Source organism: Charadrius vociferus, unplaced genomic scaffold, assembly GCF_000708025.1.
Source record: "Charadrius vociferus isolate BGI_N301 unplaced genomic scaffold, ASM70802v2 scaffold200, whole genome shotgun sequence".
In the NCBI taxonomy this organism is placed as follows: domain Eukaryota; kingdom Metazoa; phylum Chordata; class Aves; order Charadriiformes; family Charadriidae; genus Charadrius; species Charadrius vociferus.
Window position 1 is genome coordinate 864,484 of NW_009646515.1, and position 20,593 is coordinate 885,076.

Below are 20,593 nucleotides of genomic sequence, written 5' to 3' on the forward strand. Positions count from 1 at the left end.
GCGGAGGAGAGCTGGGAGCCTGTGCGCTGCCTGCTCGCAGCCTGGCTGCTTTGTAGCAGCTGGGAGTGCTGGCCGAGGGATTCTGCTGCAGCATCCTTCCCAGCAGTGAGGGGAGGGGAACAACTGGAGTTGCGAGGGGAGTCGTGGGTACCAGGGGAGCGCTCCGGAGGTACCTGCTCACTGTCGATGCCAGTGGAGCCAGCGGGGATGGTAACGAGAGCGATCTCAGCCCGGCAGCTGGGCATCCTGGTCCGCAGCAAGCGCAGGGTTATTACATCCCGATGACACTGTGTAAGAGCGGAGCGTTTTGTAAGAAGCGACAATTGCTCAGGAGCCAGCATCGCCTGGGTCCTCCAGATGACCTCGTCCCAGGTAGCTCTGCTCGGGATCCTTTTTTTATTACAGAAGTAGAGTTGGTGTCTGATGATGTCACGCTCAGGGGGAGGGAAATAAAAAAAAAAAAAAGAAAAGATAGATTGCAGTCCTAACGCAAGGAGGATGCAGCAAACCACAGAGAGGGTCCTCTCCTTTAAGGAAGACGAGGGAAAAGGCAGAGCCTCTAGGAGGGTCTCTCTCCCTCCTGCTTCAAAGAGGAAGACTGTTTGCCTTCTGTAAGGGGAGCTGGCTGTGTAATGCATTATACATCGCGAGGTTAGACCTCTTCTGATTTCTTAAGGGAAAGGCTATTTCATTTCTCAAGTGGGTGCCAGCGGGGATGCTGTAAGAGCATGCAGAGACGGTGCATCCTCCGTCCTGCACTGACACCCACCCGGCACGGTCAACTGCAGACCGGGAACTTGGCAAGGATCAAGGACCAAATCTGGAGCCAATGCAGGGGGAGAGGAGCAGCCTCAGCTTTTTTAGCAAGTGAATGGGGAGGGGGAGGAGGGTAGTATGAGCAGTGATGTCATTTTTAACTAGTTCCTCGCAGAGCTGGGGAGTGAAGTTAGAGGAAAAACCTGCAGTCTCAGAATGGCTCTCAGCCTTGACTGGAGACTCTAAATGACTGAGGGTCCCCACAATGGTAATTCATTTTCTTTCCTATGCAGAACTGTTCTGGTAGACCTTTATTTTGGGTCAAACAGAGGGCATTTCTTTTCTCTCTCTCTCTCTCTCTCTGTATGCTTTGAGGGTTTGACTTCAGCTTTTGCCTCCGGTTTGTTAAATACCTTGCAGGTTATTTGAAGTTTTGCCTGGGTAGTTTTAGAATTTGTCTTTGGTGTGGGAATCCATGTCATTACAGGAGAGAGTTTAGTATGCAGCATTTCTGCTACTTGTCAGGAGGGGAGATGCAGAGGTTGCCAAGCACACAGCTTTCTGCACGGGAGATGTACTTTTAAAATTACAGGTGGAAAAAAAGGGACTTGGTTGGCATTTGTTGCTGTAATGGATGGCATTTAACGTTGCTTGTAAGAGGCAGAAAGACTTCTGGTCAACGATATAGATAGAAATGAATCTTGCTTTGGTGACAATTTCTTTGCTTTTGATTGCCAGGTTTTTATTATGAGCGTTTTAATTCTAGTGGAACTGAATGGAAAATGTCAACATGAGAGGATCTGGCTGTTTGGGGCAGTGTATGCATGTATATTTCTTCACGGCATGCGTTAACCACTTGCCTGCTGCTCCCTCCACTGCACTTGCCCTGTTGCTGTCTGCCGTGGAAATCAGTGGGCTGCCAGGCTGCACCGTGGACATCGGCAGCACAGAGGGTTATGCTGCTCGCCGGTTCCTGGAATCTCAGCAGCAGCAGCAGTCAAGGCAGTTTTAGATAGATAAGGTGCTCAAGGCAGGTCCATCAAGGGTAAAGTGTCGTCGCCAAAATGGCAGGCGGGGAAGAGCATCCCCAGTTTATATTTCCAAGTATTCAGCTACTGGTATCACTGGCACAGTTTAGGTTTGTGGTTGCTGTGGTGCTGCCTGGTCCGAAGGCAAAGGCTGTAATGCTGAGAGTTCTGTTGGCTGTGGAAGGCTCATAACAATCCTCTCCAGGCTCCCAGTTGCCAATGGTGAGACTTGCTTGTCTTCTCACCAGGAGAACTTCTAAGATAGCTGAGGAAGCCAGACCTCAGTTTTACTTACTAGGAACTTGGGCCATGTAGGTGATAGCCAAATACCTTCTGCTGTAAGCCTATCATGGCAACTGTGAGCTCAAAGCTGGGAGATCTGGGCTCGAGAATGAAAGAGGCGGAAGAGAAACGGGAACGTTGTGATACCTTCTGCATAGGAAATGGTCCTTCAGGAGGATCCTGCTGATGATAAAGGCTTGGGGGATCCGTTTCTCACCCTGGGAAAGAGCTCAGTGAAGAGTATCTGGGAGGAATAAGCCTCTCTTTTACCAGCTGTCCTGAAGATGCTGGCAGCTGTCACAGGGGCCATTTTGAACTCCTCCCCCTGCAACACACCATGGTGCAGAGGGAGAGTAAATCTGGCAACCTCTTTCTTCTGCCAGTCCTCCCAATGTTAGCCTTAGTGTTGGAATATGTAACTCTGAGCCAAAAGCCAGGCTTTCAAAACAACATGTTCATGTCAGTGTGGTTTTCCTCCAGATGCATGCCTGCCTTCACTGATAGTGCTGATGTGGGGGCAGTGTGCCTGGCAGGGGGAGGGGATGGATAAGAGGCTGTACTGAACTTGTCACCATGGCATATGGAAGCTTTCCATCTCTCTAGTGCTAGGCTGAATCTGCTACTGTGGGTAGGCAACTTTGGTTGCCTCTGATTTTAGTGTGGTACCCTTCGCCAGCAGGAAATCAGCGCATCTAAAAGAGGAGAGCGAAGAACTCTGCATCTGGAGTAAGCATCACTTCATCCTCCTCCTTTGGGCGCTCAAATATTCCCCCTGCCTCCTGCCTGGAGTATTCCAGGGTACTAGCTCTGGCTTGTTTGTCTCAGCTCAGTTCATCTGAGGTGAGTGATTGCAAATTCACAGCACTAGAGATGGAGTCCGCTGCCCAAAGAAGAGGGGAGCTGCATGTGATTGCAGCCAGTGTGCCCGCTTCTGCAGCCTTTCCCCTTAGGAACCAGCTGACTTTGCAGCAGGGAAGGTTAGGAAGACCTTTCCAAGCGCAAAGAGAAATAAAGCACTGGGACAGGCATCCTACAGAGCTTAAGGGATGTCCTTTTTTTTAGGCTTTATAAGAACAAGTAAGAATAAAGTTGGGGTGGACTAGAAATGCTCAGTCCACTTCAGAGCAATGGAATTACACTTGGCTTAGCATTTTGCCATTTTTAGGACAGGTTTGGTCACACATCAGGCAAAATTCACTATAGTAAGCGTCTTCTGTCTCTGGGGGTGGGTGCCTTATTTGCTGTTTATAGCATTTTAGCTGTGTTTCAGGGTTGGAAAAGTCATGGACCAGGCAGTTCTCTCGTGGTTCCTTCCTGCCCTCCATTTCTACCGCAGTATGACTTAGCCCCGTTGAGGTCCTACCACCAAAGTGACAAGAGGGGTTCAGTCCCTGAATCCATTCAGCTATAAAACTTCCTACTGCTACTGTCAGCAAAAGCATCACTGCTGTGTCAGTGATGGACATGATTTTTAGGAAATGGTAACCAGTGCACAGAAGTGACTGCAGTATCTCTCTGGATTTCAGTGAGCTTTGGGTCTTATCATTAGTTAGCAGCTGTGTTTGCTTACACGGGACTCTGGTCAAAAATGCACTTGGTTTGGTGTGGTCTCTTGGAGAGGGTTGGGGCAGTGGAGCATGAAGGAAACAGACTTCACTTGAGTAATGTAGTTTACCACTGCCCACGAGGAAGCACATTTTTCATACTGTAACACAGTATGGCTTTCAATCTACAGTGTAATCCTTCTGTACGTTTATGTGGTAGAGTTTAACTACTGTTGCAGTTGTCCTCACCTCGCATGGTCTTCTCAGGGGTGGACAACATAAGCTCCATGGGAGTGAATTCAAGCTAACAAGTGTGTCAAAGAGGTGTTTTATGGTGCATGCAATGGTGATCAAAGTTACAGAAGCAGGTAACAAAGGGGACTGAGGCTGGGTACCCAAAGGCCCCCCCAGGAGGTGAGAACATCACTTTCAAGGGATGAGATTACGTCTGTCCTAGGAAAGGATCCTTACCAGGGCTGCAGAGAAAGTGCAAATAACTTGGTGGGGGTGGGGGAAGAAGAACTTCCCAATTCCAAATTTAGCAATGAGTTCAGCTCTGTGCATGTGACCAAGAAACACTAAGGTCAAGCGTCTAATTGCGTTTATGCTATTGTCATCCAAGTAATTATCTTTTCCCCCCGGCATTTCAACAGGGTAAAACTGAAGTGGGTTTCTACTGCTGTAGTCTGATAAGTTAGAAACTGGGTAACCTCCATGACTTGCCTGCCAGGCCGTCTCCTCTCCTTTGGGCTCTGTTGGTAGAGCAGACAGTGGTTACATTCCTCTGGGATACCTTTTCTTTAGGTTTTAACCTGTTAAAGTTTGGAAAAATCTTTGCAATCGTATCAATTCTTGGAAGGTAGAAGAGTACCTCCCCACACAGCAGTATGTCCTTGGTGATAATGCTCCATTGAAGTGATGGGATTTCCAACTGTATCCTCATACGATTGTATGTAGGGGTTGATTCCGCGTCTGTTGCAGGTGGGAGCGGGATCAAATATAACATACCACTGTAAGAGCACATAGTAAAAACAGATGATTCTGGTCTGTTGTGATACATGCACGAATTCTAATGTCTTCAGTCGTTTTGAGGAATAAAAGACGTTGGCTCACATAGGCACCTAAGTGAAGGAAGAGCTATTTTGTGCCCTATGGAGTGTGCAGACACAAGGTGTTTAGGGGCTGACAGCCTATATACATATGACTCTAGGATCGTTGCTGGAAAACAGCACCCTTTTCAGCCTTGTAACAGCCAAGCTGTTAATGCCGGAAGATCTTACGAGAATGAATCAACCACAAAGGCTGTTCTTAAGAGTGCTTTTAAAAGCTGACAGTTAAGTTTAAGAAGAACGCTAGAACAATTTGCTGAAATCTGAAGCCATTTTGTGACCCTTGCATTTGGAGAACCCTCTGGATATAACTATAAAACACTGCTGATTTCTGCCAGTGTTTGAAGGGGGGAAAAAAGCAGCAGGAGAAGAGGTGAGTTCTGCAGAATCTCCTCCCGTTTCAGGAAGGACCGGTGTTTTCTTCCAGGTTTGCACAGCAATGCTGCACATCATTCACCTCATAATGATAATAGTATATAATCTTCATAATAGTGATAATCTTCGTATGCAGCTGCAGATTTCAAATTCCTCCCTGGTTTTAGCGCAAATTTCACTTGATGGCATCAGAAGACTGGTTTTTCATGTCCCTGCCTATTTACCCCTACATAACCTCACTGCTAGCTATCACAGCTCAACTTTTGATAAGAGGAAAGGTGATGCACCAATGTCAGAATATGCAGATTCACGTTTCACAGTTGTACCTCATCTCTCGTGTACCTGACAATTTTTTTTTTCTTTGGCACAGCACAGGCAATCAAAATTTATCTTCCAAATTAAGACTGTAATTATATTTTGATAAAGATCTGGCAATTCAGTGAGAATGAAATTTTAAGGGTTGCCGGGATACAGATGACTCTGGGTTATGGGGAAGCGTTTGCATGTGGAATACTAATAAGCCAAGGTTGTTCAGCATCCTTATCTAGACTTTTCCAATAGTGTCTGATAACACAGGCAATCAAGTGCTTGTTTCTTTGCTATTATTCTGACAAAGTGATTAAAGATACAGGCTGCCTTTTATGAATGAAAAGGCGACATGCTCGACATGGAGCGACACAGATATGTCCCCCTGTTTGATACGCAAGAAAAGTGGGGGAATAGAGTGCTGACCATGCCTGCGTTATTGACCCCACCAAAATAAACTTTCCCTGAGGTTTCCCTGGGTCTTGGGGATGCCAAGGAGCCTTTGCAGGAGGAGGGAGCCCGTTCCTGGGCGGTGTGAGCCCAGCCCCAGATGGGTGCTGCTGGGAGCCTCCTTTGGCAAAGCCAGGTCCCCACGGGGGAGCAGGAGCTGGAGGAGGTCTCAGGGGTGAGCGTGGGACAAGCAACTACACCAGAGCTTGCTGTCCAGGCAGGATGGCCACAGAAGTAACGGCACCGTAGAGCTGGGGGAGGTGACGAACCGCTTGATTCAACCCACGGCTGCCAAAGGGAAGGTCCTGGCTCACATGCGGGTGCTTTCTTGTGCCAGTCCAGCAGATGAGTAAAGCTTGACCTCAGCACTGCAATCCAATGAAGGAAGAAGAGCTACAGCACTTTCTCTCTTTTAAGTGTCTGGTCTCTATGTGACACTAATTAGTTATTACGGAAAGTTATTGCTATTCAATAATGTGGCCAGCTGACAAGGAATTATTTACTGCCTGTGCTGTGGAAGCACTTGCAGACCTCTGGAGGGGTTGGTCTCCGGCGCTCCTGGCACGCTTCAGCCCTGAGCCGGTAACCCACGCCGGTCTCCCGGCGTTTCTGCTGTGCCGCAGGTCAGCAGCGAGGCCGGTGGTGGTTTGTGTTAGCACCTTGCTAGAGCTCTGCTCCAGCCTGCTTCAAATAGGGGCATGGTAAAGGGGGGCTGGCAAGGGGAAGATCTATTTTCCCCTTCACTTAGTCTGTCCCAGACTTCCTCCGCCCTACCAAAGCCTTTTTATTTCAATGTCTAACCCCAAATGCGAAGTCAGCCTGCGATAATTATTCTACTCTATTCAGTAGTGGTTTAGGGACTTAATTGTAGCACATGGTTGTATTTTTACTACAGATCAGAACAATTCTGTGACTTTATGGGGTTTTTTTTTCAATTAACTGTGAAATAGTGAATGTTTCATATAACAATTTTAAAAAAAAAGTTCTGGTGGGATGTCAGCTTCATCAAAGTGAATGGTTTTACTTCCGTGCTGGTCTGAATTCCTCCCAGGTTTTTGGTGACTAAATTTTATTCTCAAGATGTTTTTTCATGATCTGTGAGAAAGGGACTTGACTTACGGCAGTGCATTTTGAATGGCAGGTGGAGCAGATGTGATTCAGGAAGCTGGGGTTAATGAGCATTTTGGGAAGGCAGCGTCCATGGGAGACACTGGAGCTGTAATACGAGACAAATGAGTCAGCCCCTTCCCTAATACATTGAAAGGACTTTTCAGCATGAGGCGTGCGCTGCTTAAATGGTAGTTTCCTAGTCTTCTCAAATTCAACCTGCAAAAGCAGCAATGTGCTTTCTTTCTCCTTCTGTAATATGTATGAACATGTGGCACTGATCTTGGACAACGCTAAAACTTCAGGGTTGTGCCCCAGTCCAAATCTTTGCTGTAAGCTTTGAGACTGACCAGGGAAGAGGCTAGGTTGCTGTCTTGGTGTCTCCAGCCTGGCTCTTGCAGGGCCTTGGGAAAAGGGCGTTCATCCTGGAAATGTGCCTCGGGATCCCCAGTTCTGGCATATACTGAAGGCTGAGTCCTCCTTCTTTGGGGACAGTCCAGGAATGTCCTCTGTCTTACAGCCTAAACCCCGCTTTGGTAATTTTTTACTCTTTCAACTTTGGAGGAGTTCGGCAAGTACCCAAGAGGAAACTGATTTTCCCAGGTTTGATAAAATCTTTCATCTCGAGTTTTTTCTGTGTCAATGTATGACTGACTGCTGTCCTTTCCTGCCTTGGCAGTGTCGGGTACCTATTCATATGAGGCAAAATTAAAAAATAGATAAACCTGTAAGATGCACATCACTGCATAAATGTACCAAAAAGTGTTTAGCCAATGTGGATGCATTGCCCTATTAAGCGGCTGGCTGATGTGTCTGTTTTACTCCAGCCCTATTCTCTGAGATTGCATGGGGTCTCTCTTACTGCATGTGTGAATTTGACATTACATTCAGTTTTTCTTCTGCGTGCTCTACCGTGCCTCTTCATAACACCTACAACTAGTGGTAACTTTTCACAAAGTCATCTTTTCTGCCCTGATCCTTTCAGTCAGCCTTGCTCATTTTCCAAGCAAGTTGGGAAAGGAACGGGAGCAAGAGCAAAGGAACCCAGACCCTTATCGCAGCCTCAGCAGAAGGGATGATAGGTGCAGAAGTGCCGTAGCTGTGCTGCAGGCAGGAGAACAGCAACTATTTTGGTCTTTGTGGTCTTGTTTTCTGCAGCGGGTGGCCGTGTCCTATCCTCTTAGCTGAAAAATGGAGGAAGGAAATGGTTGTTTCCGTGGCCTAGTAACCTTGCAGGTCCCCGGTTGTGTCTGGTGCCAGTGTCATGGTGAAGTCTCCTCGGGATTATCAGAAACTTTTTTGGAGGCAGGCAGAGCCCTGCCTTCATCTACTGGCAGCCAGTGTTTAAATAGAGGCACTGTACAGTTCATGATACCTCCAAGAGATGCAATAAACAGTATTTATATTATGAATTGTGGTCTGTGGGCTATCAGAATAGGGTCTGGTACACAAAACAACCCTGAAGAGCTTATGACCCCAGGAAAACGGTTTCAGCTTTGCTGAGTGGAAATTCATACTTCCTGGGCAGACGTATTTACTCAGTAGCTCAAGGGATGAAGGATCAAGGGGAAAAAATTGTAGTCAACGAGGGTAGGAGTAAAAACTGTAGTGCAGCAGAGTCCCACACTTTTAAATCCCTTTCATATAGTCTGAACCTAAAAGGTTGTGTTCCCCATGACAAGTCTGAATGAACATACTGAACCTCATTTTCCTCACTACTCATTTCTGCTTGCGCAAAGGTATGGGACAAAGCTCTGAAAAGTGTGTGTGATCTTTGACCAGTAAAACTGTGCCAGCCACAGCCATTACTACCATTTATCAGTGAAACGTGTCTTTTTGATGAATGTGGGGGTGTGAGGAGTAGGCTAACTGCTAAAATACAGTTCTGTCAGCGTGGTTGCAGCCACTTTGCCAGTATAATGTATTGCAGAGAGACAAAAGTCATTTTCTTGTGTTAAAACCCAAAGAACCTTCATAGTTTGAGAGCAGAAAGTGACCCCATATAACACAGCTGCAGTTAGCTAGACCCTGAATTATTTCCGTAGGTTAGTTAGCTCATGTGTGCAATACACTGCCTTGTCCTGCTCGGGACCTCCCAACACCTACATGTAGAGTTCCTGCATGCAGAGTTGTCAGGCTGGGAGATACTGTGAATTTGAAGCTTAGATGAAAAAATAGCAGCATGAAGCATGACCACTCAGTGTCATGTTGGTAGAAAGAATAGGATAGGATAGGATAAGATAGGATAGGATAGGATAGGGTAGGGTAGGGTAGGATAGGATAGGATAGGATAGGATAAGATAGGATAGGATAGGATAGGGTAGGGTAGGGTAGGGTAGGTTAGGGTAGAATAGAATAGAATAGAATAGAATATTTTCATTTGGAAGGGACCTACCATGATCGTCTGTCCCGAATGGAAGATTGCTAATACAAAATTCAGAATGAAACTCTGGTCATCATCAGCTGTAATTGTAAAACCAGTGTTACGTTACTTAGGCACCTGGCTGGAAATGTTAGGTACCTCTGAGATATGTACCTGATGGACAGTGAGCCCCAAATCTCCCTGGTTTCATCACGTTAAAGGGGGAGTAATTACCTGATGATCTGTGCCTCCGTTGACGTGGCTGGTAACGATGGCAGCCAAAAGACAAGTCTGGAAAATTTTGAGCTGTGGTTCGGTGGGGCTTTGCCTCGCAGGGGTCTGGGTGGGGACTTGGCTGGACAAAGAGGCTTTTCTCCCTGCTGGGATGAATGAATCGTCACGGACTAGGCAGCAACAGTGCTGTTGCAAAGCTGTGCTCTCTGCGGTAGGCAACAAATTCATTTCAGTTTGCCCCCCAAAAAAGAATGTCTGAATACAAAGAGTTACCTTGGGGATTACTTGAATAATCTCAGCTCCAGGCACATATCTGTCTCAGTGGGTCATGAATGGAATGAGAAAGGGGTTTCTTGCCCACAACCCTACTTTGAGGCTTGTTTCTGTGAGTGATGTGTGGCACTTTGGTTATCATTGCTTTGTTCTAGCTGCAGTGCTTCTGGAGCAACATCATCCTACGCTCACTGGGTGTCCACAGATAGAAGGGCATTGAAGGGGAAGGAAAATGAGTACCTTTTAGCAAATATTTCCCTTGGTCTTAAGTTATCATGGATGTGGCTGTAACTTCAGTAGTGATAGAACAGGGATTTCCTAAAGGCTTGAAAATTATTCCACTGTCCTGTAGAAGTATCTGCAAAATAAATTGTTTTCTGGGTTAAAATGACAATCTTCAAAGTTTAGATGTTTTCTTCTGACAGGCTGAAGTTTTGCTGTAGCTTTTCCATCCTAGAAGTACATGTAAAAGTTTGCAGAAAATAAGGAGAGTTGTACTAACTGTGGGGAGGCTGCTCTGGCCCTCGTAAAGTGAAGAAGCATTGCAGTAATTGTAAAATGTTACTATTACGCAAATATTACAAAGACAAAAGGAATCAGGATGCTAATAAATGGGGAAAAGGCTAACCTGAATGAAAAGCATCCAAATTAATCTTTGCCTACGTGCCTTTTTCATAGGTAAGTAGTGGCTGCACTTTTTAGATTTTTTTTCTTCTGTGCTGTTGCATAGAATCCCATTTTTGGATAAGATCAAAGTGTGTTAAGTATGCCAATACCCAAACATCAGAAATAACTCTGTGTAACAGAAACATTGCCAAGCAGTGACCTCACTGTCGCTTCACAACTTGAAGATGTACTGCATCCCACAGGAAATCAATACTTACTAATATGAACAAACATGAAGATGAAATTATCAAACCGGCAAGTCAGGGAAGCAATCTTGATTTATCAGAATTAGCTGTGATTTAAATGCAGTGGTTAAAAAACCTTGAGGGATAATGAATCTGGCAGGTTGTCAGTGAATCCGTGTGTCTCCCTGTGCTGTGTGGGTCTGGGCTCCGGTGGGAATCAACCAGGGCACCAGCCTGGCTCTTTTTTTCTTTACTGACCATGGCAGCTTAATTCTGAATAATGAACCACCCGTTACTTATCCAGTCCTGCGATTTGGAGCTGCTTGTAAATGGCAGGGATTGGTTGTGCTGCGGGTGCCTGCGGGTCCAAAACCACAGCCTGGGCAATACAAACCTCAGCTCATCAGCAAAGGTTTAGAGCATGCCCTAGCAGGGGATAAGCAAGACTACTTTCATCTGGAAGAATATAACATTAAACAAACCCACCAATAAGATAATATTGGAGTAGCACATGAAATGCGGGGCCTGTTATTGTATGTGTAAGTGCTTAGTGCAGAGGATGATTTCTGCCCTTAAGACACGAAAGTGGAAAGAAGATAGAAAGGGCCAGGAGGTGCCTGGGAGGCTGAGAGATGGCTTTGAAGGGCAGGAGGTGACTTGCCTCAGGCCAGAGCGGGGATGTGCCAGCCTACCAGGCCAAATTGCATCTCCAAACAACAGCAGCCCAGGCAACCACCATTTGAAAATGCTCTCTCATTTCTTTGCTTTTCGCTGCATACCAACTCCTATATTTTCTTCTTCTTTTTTTCTTTTTTTTTTCTTTTAAGCTTAGTGGCAGGGATGAGAGCTTGTTTTCATATTCTCTGTAACACCCTTACGATACTTCAGACACTACATAGAAAATAAGCAGATGGCTGTGAACTGATCTGTATTTGTATATAAAATGTCTTAACGAACAATATCTATATTATAAAAAGAGTTGGCTGGGGTGGCTCCCTCTCCCCCTGGGCTGACAGATGCTACGGGAGTTGACAAGATGTGAAGATTGATTGCCACCTCCCCCCAGACAGCATCCTGCCAGATCAGGAATGGGGTATATCCGTGGATGTCGTCTGCCTTTCCCTGGGCAGCGTGTAGAGCATCTCAGCCTCTAGAGCAGTCTGGCACCTCTTCCAGCACTTCTTTTTTTAATGCCGCTTGGAAAATCCACACAGAAAGAAGAGAGGCTGAGAGGAGGAGGCAGTAAAGTGGGAGGGAGGTAATTAGGGCCAGACCTGATGTCCCAGCGTAGCCAAAGGGGCCAGAGAAGTTGGACAGAGCTGTGACTGAGAAAGGACAGAGCAAGGACAGCAAAATGTGATACCTGTTCCGACTTACTGTGTCACATTTCTGAGCGTGTTTACCCCCCTCTTCATAAAAATGAATGTATTTGTTCGGTTTCTCAGGCAGTCCTTCACCTTTTGAGTTAAAAGTCACCTTTCTAGCTTGCTTGGCTGTCATCCAAATTTGTCTTTTTATTTTGCCATGAAATATATTCAACAAGTAAACACAGAAACCCATCCGTAGCTTCGCAGACACACATTTGTTTCCAAGCAGGCGACCCTGCTCCCCTGTAAAGGCAGCATCTCCCCTCTTGGTGCCCAGTGGCGCTGGGACACGCTGGCGCAGCACAGTCCACCTTCTCGTGGTCCTGCCACAATGAACAGAGGGGCACAGGCTCTGCCAGAGGAGTATTTGTAACTCTCTGAGGCTCATTCTTACTCAAAAAATCAGCGAGAAGCCTATCTGTTAGCTACAGAAATACTCCAGGGAGACAAATCTCTCCTGGGGAAAGTTGCTTTTGTGATTGCTTTCCGTTGTCTGCTTCTGTATGCTTGGAAATATTGTCAACTTTGCTCCCCGTGAACAAATCCAAGCATCCCAGGAGTGCTCTCTCCCTCCATTCACCATTCCACTCAATACGTGATATATTAAGGTCAAACACTGTTTGCTACTTGACGGCCCCATTTTTTACTTACACTCTCTGCATGATAATTTTAATGATGATGCCCTCTCCTCTCCTCTCCTCTCCTCCTTTCCTTTCCTTTTTCCTTTCCTGAAAGTATTTCCTGGTCTAATTGCTTTTCCTGCAGATTTTTTTCCTGCAGTTTATTTCCTGCAGTTTATTTTTATTTTTATTTTCATCACTGTTTACAATTGAGAGCTTGAAGGCTTCCTGTCCAGTGCTGCAGCCAGTGTCATGCCGCAGTGGTATTTCTGATAGTTACCAGTAGGCATTGACACATGACATTTCTGCTCTGGTTTTGACTGGATGCAGCGGAACATACCCATTTTGCCGCACCTTCTGTTTTTCTTCTTCATGTGCAGTACTCAGTACATGATCATAATAAATTGTCTGCCCACACTTAAAAGGTAATCATTCTATATGTACATTAACTGCACAATTGTTTGCCACTCCGTGCATTTGCTGTGCCAAAGCCAATGTGTTGAAAACTACTTTGTGCTCAGTCCAATGCGTGCACAAAGACAGATGAGTTACAAATGTGCAAGAATTTGCTGTTTGCTATTATGTTCTGGATGAAGACTCTCGCCAGAGAGTGGTCCCCACCCCTGCAGCATCTGACAAACCCTGTAGCTCTTCAGCAGTTGTGGCTTTTCAGAAATCCCATCAGAACTCAATTAGGTTTTCTGCATAAATAATGTGGCTTAATAACATAAATGTGAGTACAAACAATAGGATATGGTTTTGGCTCATAAAGCTATACTAGCCATAACAATAAAGGATAGTCTATGTTACGATATTTATTAACACCTTATGACCCTTTGCAAGAAGAAAATGTTTTGAAATTTATTTTAGCTTAAATGTTTTCATGCTGCATTTTGTGTGCTAGTTGCCTTTAACCATGATGTCTCAATTCGAAGTGGGGGTTAGCATGAGCTGTAGGGGCTCCCGAGCTGACATGGTAACGGGTTTACATCCTCTGCAGTGACGTACGAGGGGATATAGCTAACAGTGCTCACCTCGGTTAGATTTGCAAACTAGGCTTTTAATATTTGAGGCTTGTGGACCATTATAGCTAAGCAAGGATCTGAAATATAGTAGAAAAAAAAACAGTGCAACTCTGCAGAAAAAATACTAGTGCCTAGGGTGAGCAAGCTGAGAATATGTTATTCAAATAACAACAACAGCGGGAAAATAACTTATCTTGACATAAGTTATTCATCCTGCAGTCCAGGTATACAATATTGCTGACAAAGACAGACAGTTTCCAAACACTATCTGGATGGGTTCCTTCTAAAAAGTAATCCAGTATATCTCAGTGGCTTTGTATACATGTGAATAGCAAGTACTGTAAGTAATACAGTCCATGCCATATATCATGACATGTCTGTGCTTTATGGATTAAAGGCTAATTTTGAGCCCAAAAACCTGGCGGGGAGAGGCTGCAATACCTGGGTAGGAGCTGGAGCCCCAGCGGGGAATGGTGCTGGGACACGGCTATGGCAGTGCAGCAGCCCCCCTCAGGGCAGCACTGGGCAGGGCGGAAGGGACTTGCAAGGTTAATAAGAATCCATCCCTAAGCAGGTTTCTTCATTAAAATCAATTCCTTTGAGAAAGTATAGAAGGGGAGGGGGCAGAAATCTTCCCAGACATCTCCTCCTTATGGCTCTCTGAACCCTCACAGCCCTGTTCGCTCTAATGTTTCACACAAGTGTCTTGTCGGAAGTGGGACTGGAGAAGGATACTGCTGGTCAGTGCCAAAATAGGACCCTCCTCCTCCTGGCCCGGAGCCCCTTTGTGGGCTGGGGGCTCCGCAAGCCCAGTTCACAGCCAGTTGTCTGAAACTGGGCTTCAAGTGAACCACTTGGGAGGCTGGGACCAGAAGGAACATTTGAGAGGGATGCTGATGGGTATTCACTGAGTTTAGGGAAGAATGTTACTGAAAGGGCCCAGAGGAGCTACACAGTGAACTGGTCGTGTATTTAACTGCACCCCTGTGCCCAGCCATCCCTGGGCCACCGTCAGGCTGGCACGGGAGTAACCTCATGGAGTCGTGCACATGATTTTCTGTTGCCTGACCCAAGAAAGAAGCTGCCTTGCCGTTATGTGGAGGAAGCTTCACGGGGCAGGCATGACCTCAAGAGCAATTAGAGACCTGAGACAGAGCCAAGTCTCTCAGTCCTTCTGCAAGAAAGGACTGATGGAGCGGCAGGAGCGGCAAGACTATTTCCCAAAGGGAAGAAAAAAAAGGGTTGCCTTTGGTCTCTCTGAGATGATTGACTTTCTGTCTTCCCCCAGATGCCTGTGAGTAATTTGAAGGAACATGGGTAGCAATAGTAGCATAGTATTTACTAAATATAATTGGAAGAAACTGTTGCTACTTACCTCAACTTGCAGTTAAGCAGCGTTCAGGGCATCTAGCCAAGCACGCTGAAAAAGACGAGTGGGGAGGACGAAGTGTGAAATATGAACCACCGTCGTTAGTCTTAACACATGGCTTGTTCCTGACTTTTGGGGGTTTGATTTCTCAGCCTGTGTGCGGTGCCAGCGGAAGGGAAGAGGGTCCCGGCTTGTTCACTGTCTGCATAAATTCTTCGGTCTTGTTTTTTGTTGCTGGGGAGCAGCTTCTGACCTCAGATACTGTCTTCCCCATGGGGTTTGGTGAAGGCAAGACGGTCAAACTCACGCCAGTGAGGAAAGTCATTCACAGGAAAACATCCGCGATGCTTTTATACGAGATACAAAATGTAACCTGTGTCTTTGGTTTGGGTTTGCTCTTTGCTTTTCGTGGTGTTTTTCCGCTACAGCGTATGTGCTGCCCTTCCAACACAGTGACTTTGTCGTTATCCATGGGGAGCCACATCAGGGACTAACAAGATTTAGCAGGGGGGCTAAAGGGCTTTTTTTCTTACAGGTTGTCACCTTGAATGAAGGGTAGGTCAGTAGTAAACAAAACGCTGTCACCCGCTGATGGCCTTCTGATGCCCTGTGTAAAATAAGTTGGTGCCCTCGATCTGCAGCCCAAGAGACAGACACGTGTATCACAGCACCGTTGGCGTAATTGATGCCAAATGCCACTTCAGAGAGCCGAATGGAGAAGGCATGGAGATTGATGGTGACTAACTTTTAGAGCTTTTATGGAAGGTTGTAGTTTATGAAGATTTAAAGGAAAACAGAAATATATGTGCTGTACTTGAAATAAGTCATCTGAATCTTATCTCCCAACATGCCAAACACAGCATATTCTGTGTGGAGTGTCATCTTCCAGAGTGCTTTTTCAAGGCTCCCAGTGTTTTACAGCTGGGCTGCACGCTCACAAATGTGGAAAGGATGTTTGTATTGTGGATGCTGATGTGGAAATAGGTGCTCTAATGTGCAAGCCTCTGCTCTTCTTGAAAAGAGGATCCTCAGCATAGACTGAAAAGGCTGTTACTGGGAAATGACCACTTTAGGTGTAAATGTTCAGATAGAAATATGCAAGGGAACTTAATGTTTTGAGTTGGAGAATAGGCAAGATACATTAAAACCGCTGCCAAAACACTGTTTGACCTATCACAAAAATGTCTATAGGCTGAGGAACGTGCGGGTGTTGTTTTTGCAAGATCCTGAAGGTAAGCATTAACCAAGGAAGGTCTGTTCTTGAGTGCTGGCACGTGAAATCAGCATGACTGATTTGAGACCATCATCCCAGTGAACCACAGACTTCTGTGTGATAAAAGGCAGAGCGTTCTGGTGACCCATTGGAGCAACTCAGGCAAGCTTAGTAGTGATTTGGGCTGAGTCAGTATAGTAGAAAAATAGCAGAGCAGTGAGGGGGAATTGCAAAGGATGTCTAAAAGCAGGCTTACAAAGTGTTTTATAGAGACCACACACTACACTGCCGGAGATAAGAGACTTTATCTTGCTGCGTATTGAGAGTAGGAATAATGTGAAGGGTCAACATGGGAAGAAATCTGTTGACAAGCACTGACAGTGCATCAGATTGAAAGAAGTGCTTTCAACTAATTAAGCACGTAGGATTGAAAGGGCTCTCTTGAGACACTGATTTCAGTTACATGCTCTGGGGTGTGTCTACACAAACACATGTATGTGTGTGCATGTGTGTGATGTCCTATCATCCCTGCCATAACAGTTCCTCCTTACCAGTAGATCCAGTAACCTTAAACTAATTTGGTTTGGGTTTTTTCGTTAACACTGTTTGTGCCTTCACTGTTTTACTGGCTAATTAGCTTTTTGTTTTCTCATGGAGCATGGTAGCAAACTGAAATGAATATGGACTCATCCTGCAGAATAGTTGACCTGACGGCAACCTTAAGCTTGCCAGGCAGGACTCACGTGCTGTCTGCCTTCTTTCCCATTGCCCTGCAGGCAACACCAATGCTGCCTTTTGTATCACTTCCACTCACTTAGCTGGAGCATGAGTCACTTCCCAGCTGGGTTGTGGTCTCTGAAGACGCAGAATTGGATTAAATGTTTAATTTTATGCATACACAACTGAGAAAACTTTTGTCTAGTCACACGTGTTCAGCTGTCTTGGGAATAAAGCCCAACCTTATTGGTGGTGTTCTTTTTTGCTTACTAACCTGCTTTCCCTGATGGGCTTCCTGCTATCTCTGACTGAACAAGGACCATAGAAACACCACAGCTACACATACATTATTGAACATTTCAGATGTTTATTAATAGATAAGTGTGTTGCACTCCCTCCAGTACTTTCTGTCACCATGCATTAGGAGAGATGTGCACCAGGGAGGATTTCTTTGCTGCAGACCTGGGTGTGATGGGGTGGGGGCGTACGCACAATTGCACATATTCATGGATATGTATAATGCGTAGACATGTGCACCTAAAATAAAAATGCCATTCACCTCTCCTGGGTGAGAAGGGCAACTCCATTAATGAAACCCTCCAACAGAAACCTGCTGTCTGTCACTATGTTTGCTGCTATTTTGTAGCTGAAAGCATGAAGATATTTCTCTCCCAGCCGTGTAAAACATAGACTGGAGAACAGGAATAAAAGGAGAGGAAGAAATAGCTGGCGAGAGAAGCTTCACAGGAATGAAGGCTTGAACGTATGAAATACTGTGTGTTTCTGAGAGGTTATTGTCTATCCTGCAGTGACAGCTTTGAAATACTTTGAAATACCAAGTCCCATTCTGGCCACCGTAACTTATTTGACAGAGTTAGGAAAAGCAGTTAAAAATATGTTCAAACACCGCCAGCAGTGATTGAAAGCAGCAAAGCCAAGAATAGGATTAGCATGTGGTACTCTTCACATAAGTGCATATTGCTTAACAGCCTAATCTTCTTACGTGTATAAGAACCACACACTTCCCAGCCCTCTTGAATTATGTCTGTTGTTGTGCCAGTTAACTGAATAGCAGGTAAATGCAAAATTCAAGGATCTGCACATGGAAATGACATTCAAATCATATGCTTTCCAGTATTTTAATCTTTCCAGATAGCTGACTGCCAAATACGGATGGGGTTTTGTCCACTTGTCCATTTTTCTCTTGAATAGCTGTTATTTCCATGTGTGGCATAATGGAGGGCAGAAAAACGTCACAGGGATATGCTTAGAAACCGTGGTTAAAACGTGAGAAGTTTCACTGTATTGGCAAGAAATAAAACAATAAAAGAGCATAAAAGATCATGGTCTTTCTCAACAGTTTCTGCTGCCAGTGAGGTTTCTGCCCTTTTGCTTGAGTTTGAAGAATTTGCTAAATTATCCATCCATGAGCGCAGACAATAATAATTGTGCTCGTGTTGTTGCCCGTACGTAGCTAAAGGATTAACTTGTTTTGTCATGGCTCTCCTCGTGTTTGTCCAGAGGGCAGCTGCAGCCCATGTAGACACAGTCACGCTGGCTTTGATTTGCATGCACAAGCGCCAGTGGCAGGGCAAATGTGGTCCAGACTGGTCGCCCAGGCCATGTCTCAGGGCCTGTGCTGCTGGAGTTTGCTCCTCACATCCATCCTGGACTCAGGTTGCAAAAGGCAAAAAATCCTCAGAAATCATTTGGGTTTCTGCCCTCGTAATAGCAATAATAAGATATAATGATGCGCAGAGCCATTACAAACCGTGTTTTCTAGCGTGGTGTCCCCAAGAGAAGTAACAGAGGAGCAGACCACCCAAAATGGGGCATCAGTCACCCAAGGCCCTGTGACAGTTGGTGCTGCGAGGCCTGAAAGGGAAATGTCCTCACTGAATAGCACCCTCACGAATGTCAGACTGCACCAGGAAAGCAGTAACAAAAGACGTGACCAAGGATGGGGGAATCTCATCCAGATCCTGAACAAATCCCAAAGATGCACAGGAGCAGTGAGGAAAAGGAGACAGGGGTTTTGGCATGCAGTTTTCTATTTCACTGAGAGTTCAGCATCTCTTGTCTTACGTGAGAAGCATGCTTAGAAAGCTCTGCCAAGGCCTAGGTGGGACCTTCATCAACTCTCACATCTCCTGTGGGAGCTGGACTACACACCAGCTTGCTGGGGGACAGGAGGACAGGGAAGCACAGGCAGGGTCCTCAGTAGCTGCTGCAGTGCCAAGGTGTAGGAGTGCCTGTCCTGTTCCCATTATCTGATGCCCCTCCCTGGCAAAAGGGCTTCAGAAGAGAAAGCCATCACTGTCAGGTGTTGCTCTGGCACTGACATGGACAGAAATTATCACTTCCTCTTGGTGGGGAAAGAGCATGGCATCCTGCCCCTGCCAGGGTGAACTGGGTTCCCAAGGGCATCAGAGTTTGTCTGAGTTTCTGTCTCCAGTCACTTGGGAATTTTTAACTGGAGGTGTGAAGGGAGTTGTGTGTGTGCCCGTGCTTGTAGGCACAGTCGCTGAAGTTATGGTGAGGTTGCCGTTGTTCAGCGGAGTGACAAATGCTGAAGAACCAGTAGCAAGATCCTTTGCAAGGAGCAGCAGCCACGCCGACACACTCCCTTTGCATGGGCATTTTTCAGTCCTTAATAAAGGTGAGATGGGAAGTTTCCAGTTGGTTGGGTTTGCCGTTGGCAAATAGGTCAGGACTGGGGGAAACGTCTGGGTGCGTGCGTGGTTGGGTGCAAGCACAGTTGTAGAAAGCAGAGTGATTGACCCACCTCCGAGGAGCTCCAGGCGCCTGTGTCCCTGCTGGGTGAGCCCCGGCACCCAGCGTGCCGTCACTGTGAAGCTGCAGCCGCAGAGGGAGCTGCTTTGAAAGTACTGAGCTTGCTGATGCATTGCACAAAATGTGGGACATGTACAGCAGAGAAGTGAGTGTAGATTTTTACCAGCCTTGTAGGCTTAAACCCCCTGGGTGTTACAGTGGAGACACGAGTACTTGGGGGAAGCATACATATGAGACATTCAGGTCTATAAATAAAATTCACATCAGACTCAGCGCTTGCCTCAGTGAAACATTTATGCACTAAAATGCATGATGAAGTTGGATGTGTTGCCAGACTGCCTAGTCTTTGAGATAATCTGGTCTTCCTCAGAATTCATTTTCTTGTGATGTTTTGCACACAAACTTAGCAGACAGTAACTCACTGCTGACCTGGGAAGTAGGTGTGGAAGAGTATGATTAGGTTGAACTCTGCCACTGCTGGCATAGGCCTATTAATGCAAAACTGGGTGTACATACAGCTTTCTTTTGACATGGAGTCACACAAGAAAAAAGTCACCATTTTTACATGGAATGGCTAGAAAAAACAGCATTTGCTAAAATGACAGGTAAACCACCTTAACACTGGAGAAAAAGGGATTCCCATGCAGAGCCTGGCATGGTGCTGCTGGCCATGGCAGCCTTCAAGAGCATCCTGCATCCCTGCGGCGCGGTGGGGAGAAGCAGTGAGTTTCACTGGGTGCACAGCCCCCAGCTCCTCTGCCTCCCGCAAAGGGCTTGGGTCATTAGAGCCTCTCATAAGAGTAATTGGGCTC

The 20,593-nt window shown here is 46.0% G+C and overlaps 1 protein-coding gene across 1 annotated transcript in view; it reads left to right on the forward strand.

Annotated features, from left to right (window-relative positions):
* The first annotated feature begins 281 nt into the window (after window positions 1–281).
* The window catches only part of NHS (Nance-Horan syndrome (congenital cataracts and dental anomalies)), a 49,695-nt gene continuing 29,383 nt past the window's right edge, over window positions 282–20,593 (forward strand). Inside the window, 1 exon segment of the mRNA XM_009884793.1 lies at window positions 282–372. Coding sequence (XP_009883095.1) covers window positions 282–372 — 91 coding nt within the window.